Here is a 12,246-nt window from a genome sequence, read left to right as displayed (position 1 = left end):
GAGCGCCGGTGATGGTAGCTCGAGCTAAAGCCGGGGTAATAATAGCAGCGCTTTGTATCCTCAGGCAAAAAGCACTTTATAAATCCAGCTATTATTGTTATTATTCTATCTACAACCTACCTCATACACCTCTCGTAGTAGATCCAGGGCTAGCAGCGAGACTGTATTATTACTCTGGACCGGACGTGAGGCCCACTTGACCACGGCAAAGAAGGCTTCTGATTGGTCCATTCCCTGATTGGTCGATGACATGATGCTACGGCAGATCGTTGGGCGGAGTCCCGACACACTGCAGAACGTCAACATCAACTCAAAAAGCTAAAAATATTTTACAAATGATGAAAATAGAGGAATATTTGCTTATTTAATTAGATGGCAAACTAAAGTTCTTCATGCAAAAGACCTGCCACTCCCCCTTGAAAAAAATGGTATCGCAGTTCCAATATTATAAACATTTTATATGCATTTCTTTGTTTGTTTTTGTTTTTCCTTTCATTGTTTTATTAATAAAATTTGTCAGGAACAATTAGTTATCCATTTAATACATTAAACACTATTCATATTGGATTAGTACCTACATGAAAACCATGTTTGTTGCAAGATATCTTGTCCAATTTGCATACAAGATGTTATACGTAGATTGACTGTGTGCCAGGGTGTCGCATATTACGGCTCATCTCAAAAGATGTGCAATACTCACAAGAAAAAGTCTTCAACAAATGGGGCAAGAAATTTGAGCTTTATGAACATATCAAGCAAGACATCTAGAAATAATATTCCGCCTTATTAATAGAAAGTTTTGTTCCTTATGCCTAATACAAAGATTTAATTACAAACCTTACAAACTGATTCTTCATCTTGTGTTGGTAATAAACCCAAGACCTTGTGTAAACACAGCTGAAAATGCTCAAACCTATAGAATGACAAAATATGACAAAAGTTGCAATAACATTTTGGTATTAAAAAATGTGCTTTATTAAAAAAAAATGCATTAATTCGAGATAATTTTTCTTCAAGGGTGCGGGGGATGAAATCAATTAGCAAGGTAAGAATTCTCTACAGCCATTCAGAATCAAGGATTTCCGGGAAAATTACCATGGGTTATCAAGGTTACCACAATACTAATTTTCATGCAATGTGGCCATGAAGTGGTACCTTTTTGCAATACAATGCAGGTAAACTTTTAAATAAATGAAATATAAAAAAAACACATCCTACACATTCCCATTGTGCATTTTCAGATAGAAGATGATTTACAATTACAGTCATATTTACAAAGAGATTTGTGTACCAATTAAAGCAAGAGAAAATCATGATTTTTTTTCTTAATCCATAGACAAAAAGTTAGATTAGATCCGATCAACATAGATTCTCAACTACATGGAAATCTATCAATGTCATAATTTTTTTCTTCAGGAAATTTGCACAATGTAAAGTGAAGCACTCTGAATTTTTAAAGAAAACTATGAATGTATGAATATACATCAAACCAAGGAAATAATTTGAATAGAAATCTATTTTAGATTTTGATGTTGCTGGCTTTCCATAGTTGCGGTTCATTGGATCGATCGCAACTCTTTGTAAGACGGGGCCCAGTTCTCCTTATAATAGGAGACACTTTGCAGTTTCTTATTATCCTGAATGTTAGCACTCACAAATAGAATATGACGAGTGAGAAAGAAAAACATACTGACAAAATTGATACCATTGCCAGTACAGTGTGTGGCGCCATTCCTGAAGAAGAGACGTTTAACTTGAGCTAATCATTAAATACACTCTAAACTGGTAATGCAATGAGAACAGCAAAGTCACTGTTTAAAAATGCAAATATGCAATTTCTCAGTAAATATATCTGTTTATCGTTAATTCTGACTCATGTTACATGTATATTCATTAGGCCTTGGAGTGATCCATCAATGCGTTTGATCTGTTTACCAACATTCCGCAACTAAATACTCCTGTTCACACTAATTGAGTGGTCGCCAGCTGTTGATTACTGATTTGAGGCATTTGATTATCAAAAGTACATGGCAATAACCCTTGACATTTGTCAACAAAGAGCAGGATAACAAATGAAATCTTGTGCTAAAATTAAATGAATTCCAAACACTGTAACTATTCCAAGACACAAATTTGAAATAATGAAGCTTCATACCTCTACGGATTATTTGATTGAGGAGAATAAAGTAGACTTACAAGAGAAGACTCTGTTGTATCCTGGGACTCTTCAAAAGGTCAATCAGAAGGTCAACAGCGTAGCGACGCGTCACAACGCCATCACCGTTGATCAGAATGTTAAAAATTAGCTGAAATGTTTGATTGATGTTACGGGGATTGAAGAGCTGGAAGACGATAATTGGAGTAAAATATGATAACTTTTGTACATTTCATTGAGAACATTAACGGAAGCGATGCATTGGTCGCAGTTCAAATATCAGTTCTGAATTTCGTCCAAGATAGCGCAATTACGACTCTGATAGCTCCTCACTAGTGCAACAAAAGTCAAAAGCAAACACAACACCCCCCAAAAAAAACCAAGGGCTGGATGTTTTCTCATTGAAATGAACAATGTTTGAGAATTATTTTAAGCATGCCAAATTCAGCCTTATAGCTGCCATATATGTCATGCAATGCAGTTGTGAAATAAATACCAAAATGTTATTTAATTGAAATGAGACCAGCCTTCACTTTCTTGCCCCTCCATTCCATCCTTACCTCTCAACTTTTCTTAGTTCCTCAGGAACTCACCACTTGGTGTAGTCATCCATATTACCATTCAACCTTTCAAACATCATCTACAATGAAGAAAAAAGTAAAATATAATTTCATGTGTTCTTACCTTATCACCAAGTTCTTCATTAAGACACAGACTGGTTAGGATGGAGAGAGAGAAGATGATGTTTGTCCGGCTGCTGTGAGATAAGAATCTAATCAGCGTCTTACTGATTGATTTCAGATTATTCTGAAACACAAATGATAAGAGAAATGTTTAAAAGTGCTTCATCATTATCATCACCACCACCACCACCATCATCATCACATCATCAATATCATCATCATCATGACCATGACCATGACCATCATCACCTTCACCATCATCATCACCTTCACCACCACCATCATCACCATCACCACCACCACCATCATCATCATCAACATCATCATTATCATCGTCGTCATCATCATCATCCTCCTCATCATCACTGCCATCATCATCACCATCATTCTCTTCCTCCTCCATCCTCTTCATCATCCTCCTCATCACCATCACCATTATTCTAGATTCTGCCTTATATTGCTGTTATACAAATTTGAACTAATTTGTGCCTAAGTAAGGCATGACAGCAATAAATCAATTAAAATATCAATAAAGTCATAATCCTACAAGTTGTAGTAATATCTATTGCAAACACATTTCCAAAAATCAACATAAAAATTGTTTCATAAACAGTTTTTGGTACCAACTCCCAAGTTGATTTCATTGAAAGGGGTTTTGCAATGATGTTTGACAAAATTCTACCAAAACTTTAGTAATCACCGACACCAACAACTATAATTCATTGACTTGCTTACCATGGCTTTGATATGGGCCTGAATAGAAACATTCTGTCTGCACAAGTTCGCAAGAAGACCCAAACAAGGCATCACTAGGTCTGATTCTGGACCAAGACTATCAAAGCAAAGGAGATAAAGAGTTCTTTAGTATGAAGTGGCTGGTCATGGGAGAGGGTGGGGTCATTAAAAACGTAAGAATACATGGCGTAGACTGAAGCAGGGTTACGATCAGTATTTCATTTCTATGTATTGAATAAAAGGTGTTACTCTTTTATTTCAAAGGGCCTGGCAACTGACAAATCATGGGGAAATTGAATCAAAACGAAATTTGCAAAAGGCCAATTGACTTGCATAATATAATCCGTCCGTCATGAGCGCCCGTCGGACTAATGCGATAAAATTCGGACAGCACACGAATTTGACCGATGGTTTTCGGGTCGTCGCAATTCTAGCTTCCAACAATCCCAATTCCTAGACTCATAGCAGGTCTCTTGATTGCTAAAGCAAAATAAATAACCTCTGTGGAGTTACATGTTTCAAAGTGAAAACATGCAGTTTACTTCTGGTTTGTTAGTCTACTAACTATTGCTCTCCTAAGATTAGACCTCCCAGACACGCCGGCGTCTATTACCTAACACCCCAGGCATGCAACCGAGTGAAAGACTTGAATCCCTTCTCTGTTTTTTTTTAGATTAGCCTTGATTTCCCCATGATTTGTCAATGTAAAGTCGCTTTAAAATACAAAATATTCTGAATTGATTAAAATCACTTTTATTTATGCAACCCTGTCATAAAATCTCTATGTGCAAAGAGCAGTCTATCTTGGTGTTTTATGAAGCTGATTCATAAAACTTGTTATGTGGGTGCGTCGTGGTCTAGCGGTTCTGACTCTCGCCTTTCAAACAGAGGGTCGTGGGTTCGAATCCTAGCCATAGCGTGTTTTCCTTCAGCAAGAAATTTATCCACACTGTGCTTCACTTGACCCAGGTGAGGTGAATGGGTACCCGGCAGGATTAATTCCTTGAATGCACGAGCGCTGAAAGGCAGCTCGAGCTAAAGCCAGGATAAAAATAATAATAACAATGCACCTCAGAATAGATTGTTTCAAGATAGATGGCGCTATACAAATGCCTATTATTATCATTATTATTATAATAACAAACTTGCTATAAAAGTTTAAATCTACTGAAATCGTTCAAAATGATTGGCCGATCATAAACTTGTTATAGAAACTGTGCATTTCAATCATAACAAGTCTTTATGAAACAGGTCCAAGTAACTAAATTTCACCTTTAAAAGTGTTAATGATAATCAACATCATCAAATTTAAACTTTCAACTTTTTTATTAGATTTTAATGTGGCTCAAGTTTCCCTTTTGTAACATGTTGAACCACCTACTTACATCTGTGTTAGTAAAAACTGAATCAACATCATCAAATTCAAACTTTCAACAGTTTTTTAGATTTTAATGTGGTTCAAGTTTCCCTTTTGTAACATGTTGAGCCACCTACTTACATCTGTGTTAGTAAAAACTGAATCAACATCATCCAATTCAAACTTTCAATATTTTTTTAAATTTTAATGTGGATCAAGTTCCCAATGTAACATGTTGAACCACCTACTTACATCTGTGTTAGTAAAAACTAAATCAACATCATCAAATTCAAAAGTTAAAGGGTTTTAAAATTTTAATGTGGTTCAAGTTTCCCTTTTGTAACATATTGAACCACCTACTTACATCTGTGTTAGTAAAAACTGGATCAAATCCTCCACATAATTGTTAGGGTAGATAATCCTGTAGTTGTATGTCACTCTCTGTAGAAGCTGGACACACTGCAATGGAATAGAAGACAACATACTTCATAAATCATCAATAAATCATGACCGTTAACCTGGTCTGTGTTTCATAAAGCTGTTCATAAGTTGTGAGTGAATGTACATGTACAAGTGAATTGTGATCCTTTGGTGTGAGGCAATTCCATAAAATGATCAACCTTTTTGTACGTCTGACCCCAAATTTTCTCAAGTTTTACTTCACTTCATAAACTGACCAAGGTCCCGCATATAGGGGGTCAGATGTACATATTCAGGGTTCCCACAGAAATTTGAAAACAGAATTCCATGACTTTTCCATGTCTAAATTGCTGCTCTCCATGACTTCCTGGGAGTTATAGAATTTGGGATGTCACAAAAGTGGGAAAAATGGAAACCCTGTGGTAAATGATATACACCAAATTTTCATTAATGTTGATTTAGCACCTAAGAACGGATTGCAAGTCGTTGTAATGTCACTTATGGACAGCTTTATGAAATGCCTACATGTACCAGATACAATTAAACGAAATGCTCCGGGCTGAAAATATTTATATCTAAATAAATATAGTAAAATTCAAAGAGCAAAATACTGAAAATTTCATCAAAATCTAATCACAAATAGCTAAGATATTGAATTTTAAAGTTTAACAGAATATTGTGAAAACAGTTATATGCAAGTTGTCATGAATACTTATTAGATGGGCTGATGATGTCACATCCCCACTTTCTTTTTTTCTTTTATTATTACATGAAATCATAATTGTTTCATTTTTCCATACATGTGTGAACAATATGTCTCCCTTGTAATGAAATAAGTTGCAGCAATGAATATACAATGTACTTAATAATTTGTTATTCCAATATTTTTAGTTTTTGAAGAAAAAAATTTGAATAAACCTAATTTCATAAAATAAAATACAAAAGAACAAGTGGGGATATGACATCATCAGTTAGCTCAATGAATATTCATGAAAACATGCCTAAAACTGTTTCACTGGAGTAATGCAAATCTTTAAAATGCCATAACTTCGCTATTTGTCATCAGATTTTGATGAAATTTTCAGCATTTTGCTCGGTTAATTTTACTCTCTTTATTTTATAGATCTATAGAAATATTTTCAGCCCATAGCATCTCTTTAAAGTCTAGCTTCAGAGAGCAAATAAATTTTAGTTCATAGATAACACATGAATCACAAGTTTCAGATTTACTTCTACTGTTCTACATTAATCTTAAATCGAATTTCCCTAATTTTTAAAGCATATATAAACTAGCAGCATTGTAAAGCACCACCTAAGGTCCTACGCTATTCAAATCTGGCCAGGTTCTTGAACCATAATGCAACATTCTGAGAAGTGCAAGTTGTGTAATATTGACACAACAAAGATAACACAATTATTCACTATCTAATCAATTCCAACTGCAATAATTATGTTACCACAGAGCAAAACAAGAAGTTTTCCTGTCAAAGAATTTAAGTTTCTCTACACAAATAAAATTACCTTTACTTTATTCTCTGTTTTATTAATTGTCATCTCAAAAGGTTTTAGATATTATACATTCATAATACGCAATTAATGTGAGACGATAAGACCTACCAACCTCTGGGAATAAAAAATTATATTCTGTGATTTGTTTACAAAATCATATTTTTAAAAAGAAATACGTACTGTTGTATTTTGGTTGCAAAAACGTACTAAATACGCCAAAAATGTACTGGTTAGCAGCTCTGGACGATGCTCCCTGTTAAGAATTTCTCTGAATTTTACAGCTCACTCTTTCTTGCTTAAACCTTCGAACTCTTTGATGATATTCATCCTCTGTATATAATTGAACACACACTCACTATTGCATGCACACATCAAAATAAATACTTACTTGTCCAATGACTGTCTCATTCGGTGAACCCCGCTGAACTTTCAGGAACAGTGCAAGGGATGCTGGGAGGTTAAAGGTCACTTGAAGTGTTTCCCTGACATCACAATCCGCAGCTTTGAAAAGATGTGGAAAAAGAAGAATATTTGTGATGTTGAGCTATTTCAGGAGTATTAAATACTGGAGTATCACACTTCAGACGCTACCCGTTATTGTAGGTTCTTTTAGTGAATAAATGCAAAACTGAAAAGGTTGTTCTTCCTAACCATCAGTTTTTTTCTCTTCATCCATTATACCAAAATTTGGACAAGAATAAATATACTATACCTCTTGTCTCCAGTTCCATTTATTCAGTAATGGTGTCAGTGATCAAAGCTTATCAGCATTTTAGGTAGTGTTCCAATATTATTAACAATAAAAGAGTTTCTGCATTCACTACGCGACTGCTCTCTACAACGCACCAATTTCTTTGAAAATACAAGTAAAATCAAATTGGACAACTGAGAAGCTTTCGTTGAAAAGTTTGGTGGACCAGGACACCAGCGTAGTCTCGTGACTCTGGACAATGACATATTTGCAATTGTTCGTCTGGTGCAAATCTTTGGATGATCTGCTGTCCCAGTCCACCAACTTTCGACAATAGCCTATCAGCTCTCCATTGTGATTTGACTTGCATTTTCAAAGGAATTGGGGCCCTTTTCATAAAAAGTTACAACTGTTGTAACTTTGCCATTATGGCAACTACCATGGCTACCATGATTTGTATTGGCTGCTGAGCCCTGTTGCCATGGTAGTTGCCATATTATTAAAGTTACAACAGTTGTAAGTCCTTTATGAAACGGGCCTCAGGTGCGTTGTAGAGAATGGCCGCTCAGTGAATGCGAAAACTCTCTATTGTCATGCCATGGTGACACAACATTTACTCCCACCATCATTGCTCCAGACTTTATTTCATCTCTAAGTCGTAGGGGTAGGGTTAGGGTTGCAATCAGGTTTATATCAGGTTTAGGGCAGGGTAGACGGTAGAGTGTTGCATCCAGAGTAGAAGACTTAGCGTGTTGAATTTATTGCGGTGCAATAAATAGCAGAGCATAGTGTGTGAATATTAGCAAATGTCATGGAATCCATCCCATGAACATAATCATGGGTACTAAAAAGGACCACATTACATGCAAAACATTTTTTTTCCTTCGTCCTTAACTCAATTTGTTTCATTATATACACACCTGTACTTTTAATTTCACTTTGTTGTTTTAATATTAATGAATTTTAGAACATTGTTTCTTTGTAATTGGTTTTATTATGATCACTGCATGTTATATACTTATTTCTTTATCTGTCATATTTTATGCTTTTGATTGTGAGCTCGCATTGTTAGTCTTCAGACTTTTTGATGAGTATATTTTAATAAAACCGAATTGAATTTGAATTACAAAAAATTAAACATTCACTTACAAGCTATAGCAAATTGATTGCCTTGTATTTTATAATTTTTACATGTTTCAGGAAAATTAATAATTATTTTTTGCATAACTCACCTAGATTGAAGAGCAAGACCATGGTCTTGAGAGCGAGGTCAAGCGGGGTCACAGGGTCATTGACCAGGTCAACGAGACAGGTCAAGCATTCGCTGGGCAGGAGCTGGCGAGGACAAAAGTAACTCAAAGACTTGTCTCTGGATGTGATTCCAATCAACACCTGTAAAAAAAATTTAAAACGAATTGTGATATGAAAAAATGGGTGATTTCAAGTTAGGTGTTGTTGTTGGTGTTGGAATTCACTGTACCCTTATAGCTTCATTAATACTAAATAGGGAATTTTCGTAATTGGCGGCAGGGAGAGATTCTATAACACAGAAAATCCATTGTCAAAGGCTCTTCATGACAAAGCAGACTTTGTCAAAAATCGGTAAATCAAGCCAGCAGTTTCGTCTGTGACTCTAAACAAATGACATACATTGTATTTGCAATTTTTAGTCAGCTACATGTATGAATCTTACGACGATCGGCTGTCCCGGTTCGCCAATTTTTGACAAAGTTCTCAGCTGTTAATTGTAATTTGACAGGCCTTTTCAATAGATTTACTATGTTACAGAATCAATCCCTGTTCTTGATGAGCAAGATGGCAAATGGCATTAGGGTACCCGTTGAAAGTGTGGGCTAAGGGGATGTTGCAAGAAAAATGTCTGCAATTAACTGGAAATATTCTAATTGCAATTTTACAATTGATTGATCAATTTTAGCAGTACCAAATCAGATTACACTGCTTGTTTCAAGAAGTAGCTTAAACATCATTTGAAAATTTGCAATTAATTGCAAGACATACTTCTACGACAATACTTAGCAGGATCCATAAGTCAGAATGTAGTGCTAAGGAATTAACTTGGGTGTTCATCTGCAGTGCATACTTGTTGTTTAGAGGACCTAAAATTTCTTGCAATGTCTCATCAGTTAGCCCCAAATTAACTAAACCCCAGGGGGGGGGGGTACTCACAAAATAAGGCATACAGGGATGTGCCACTGGAATGGGTCACTTTTTTGGAAAAATCCCTAAACATGGGGTATGGTTTTATGCTGGAAAATCCCTAAACATGGCCCCAATTTTTAGATACTGGCCTTAAACATGGGTCCATATTCTCCTCCAATGTCTTAGGTGCAAATACAAGATGACCTTACATTTTGTGATATTCATTTTTTTTTTGCTTGTCAAATTTTCCAGGGGAAAATGTGTCCCCCCCTATTGGAAAATCCTGGATCCGCCCCTGTAATAAATCCCTAATAATGGGTACCTTTTAAGCCAAAATGACCCGTAAATATGGGTATGGGTTTTGAACCTTCAGCCACACACCCCAGTCCAAACCAAATCTAAGTATTCCCCCAGAACCAACCCACTGCCATCGGTAATGAGTAAGGTTACTTACATCCAATCTGCTTTGTAGATGAGCTAGATTCGCATCACTCTGATTCCTGCTGTATTGATTGGCTGCTAAAACCACTGACCTAACGACAGAGGTCGCCTCCATTATGAAAAACACTTTGGATCTGAGGAGATAGTAAGACATCATAAGAAAATATTATGGACATCACAATTGCAAGAATACTAAGCCAGAATCTGACTTCAGGACCAGCAGTGACATTGACTGCCCAAGATTTGATATGTTAGCCTATCAAAAAATACCCCAAGATTAAAAAACTTCCCACAAAACGAGCGGGCATAAAAATATTATTTATTTTATAACTTAAAGGACAAGTCCACCCCAACAAAAAGTTGATTTGAAAAAAAGGGGAAAAATCTAACAAGCAAAACACTGAAAATTTCATCAAAATCGGATGTAAAATAAGAAAGTTAGGACATTTTAAAGTTTTGCTTAAGTTCACAAAACAGTTCTATGCACATCCTGGTCGGTATGCAAATTGGCAGACTGATGACGTCACCCACTCACTATTTCTTTTGTATTTCATTATGCGAAATAAGAAATATTCTAATTTTCTCCTCCTAGTCAAGTGAAAAAAAGTTTTACATGAACATGTAGAATTACCATTATTTTTACAGTTTATTGTTAAGTTAAGCTGGTCCTTATTGTCAAATCTGTAAAAATTGAAATATTGTATTATTCAAACAATAAAAAACAAAAGAAATAGTGAGTGATGGACATCATCGACTCTCTCATTTGCATATCGCTGAGTTGTGCGTTTAACTGTTTTGTGAAAAATAAGCAAAACTTAAAATGTCGTTCTTTCTTATTTTACATCCGATTTCGATGAAATTTGCAGCGTTATGTTTGTTTGATTTTTCTCTATCGATTCAAATCAACAATTTTCTGGGGTGGACTTGACCTTTAATCAAAGAAACATTGTAGGATCTACTGGTACAAGTACTACTCACATCAAATGTCTAAGCTTAAATCAAACATTCATGACGTTAGTTATCTTTTATCTTGTGATCTCTGCACAAACTACGTTGTTATTTTTAAAGAAAATTAGATCGAAAGTATCTGCGCCGGTGTGCGGCCGCTTTTCCCATCCTGTAACTATTTTAATCCATACATATCATGTAAAAAGAACTGATGGTACTTACATTTGTCTCACAAAAATTGGCCAATAGCAATCACAGTGGTCAAGATTGACCACCACTTCGGAACGCGATAGCATTCCCGAGTTGGCAGCCGCCCTGTCTCTGGTGCGCGTTATGATACAATTCCTATGGCGGCGCTCCCGCGAGCTCCATATTAAAAAGGCAGCTGCAATTTGCCTCTCAACGGCACGCGAACACGCACTTAAATTAGGGCGCTACACTTTGAGGTGTTGTCGTATTTTTCACGTTTTTATTATTTTTTTCGATCGTAGCATTGACTTCCGGAAAAAATGATGGCGGACATCGGCTGGCAAAAACAAAAAGTGCCATTTTTTTGGTGAGGATGTTTTCAAAATCCACGAACATCGGGAATACCAGAGCTGCCAACCTTGTGCAAGCAGAAAAAGGAATCATTATGGCCAAAAAAAGGAATTTCCAACAAAAAAAAGGAATGTGTTAAAACGAACCTTAAAACCACATGCGACAAACATCCAATGCAAAAAGTATGTATGCAGTGAACAATTTAAAAAAAGTTAATCTCTAGGCCTAGTCTGGGCTAAGTAACGGAGTGTTACAAATTGGACCCAGCTTAGTCTTGGGCCATTTGATATAATCTACCAACTTTAATTAAGTCAGTAGCAGGGCTTGAATTAAGAATTGAGAGGGGCAAGGCCATTTTTAAATGGGCACTTTCAGTTTGGGGCAACCAGCAAAGTGGCCTTGGATGCCCCAAAATTTCAAGGGGTATCAAGGCCACTTTTATTCTAGTCAAATGGGCACCTAGGCAAATTTTTCTAAAAATGACCAGTAGGCCTTTCATTTTGTAGTGCAACCTACTCCGGCACTTATCAAAGTGAAGATCTGTCAAGAAAAAATTCTTTCAGGAATTCAGGGGCACCAAAATCAGTTCTGGTGAACATTTTTAGGG

The 12,246-nt window shown here is 36.0% G+C and overlaps 1 protein-coding gene across 1 annotated transcript in view; it reads right to left on the bottom strand.

Moving 5' to 3' along the window:
- LOC129283181 (protein CIP2A homolog L-like) overlaps positions 1 to 12,246 on the bottom strand; it is a 30,482-nt gene that overhangs the window by 16,138 nt on the left and 2,098 nt on the right. The window contains exons 2-10 of the mRNA XM_064114895.1: positions 10,165 to 10,285; positions 8,783 to 8,942; positions 7,248 to 7,360; positions 5,295 to 5,389; positions 3,574 to 3,670; positions 2,840 to 2,962; positions 2,197 to 2,342; positions 838 to 913; positions 121 to 318 (exon numbers count right to left, since the gene is read on the bottom strand). Coding sequence (XP_063970965.1) covers positions 121 to 318; positions 838 to 913; positions 2,197 to 2,342; positions 2,840 to 2,962; positions 3,574 to 3,670; positions 5,295 to 5,389; positions 7,248 to 7,360; positions 8,783 to 8,942; positions 10,165 to 10,266 — 1,110 coding nt within the window. The 5' untranslated portion in view covers positions 10,267 to 10,285. The remainder of the gene's footprint in view (positions 1 to 120; positions 319 to 837; positions 914 to 2,196; positions 2,343 to 2,839; positions 2,963 to 3,573; positions 3,671 to 5,294; positions 5,390 to 7,247; positions 7,361 to 8,782; positions 8,943 to 10,164; positions 10,286 to 12,246) is intronic.

The sequence above is a fragment of the Lytechinus pictus genome, unplaced genomic scaffold, assembly GCF_037042905.1.
Source record: "Lytechinus pictus isolate F3 Inbred unplaced genomic scaffold, Lp3.0 scaffold_20, whole genome shotgun sequence".
Lineage (NCBI taxonomy): Eukaryota > Metazoa > Echinodermata > Echinoidea > Temnopleuroida > Toxopneustidae > Lytechinus > Lytechinus pictus.
Note: the sequence above shows the minus strand (reverse complement) of the source record. Positions and strands in the feature narration are given on the sequence as shown.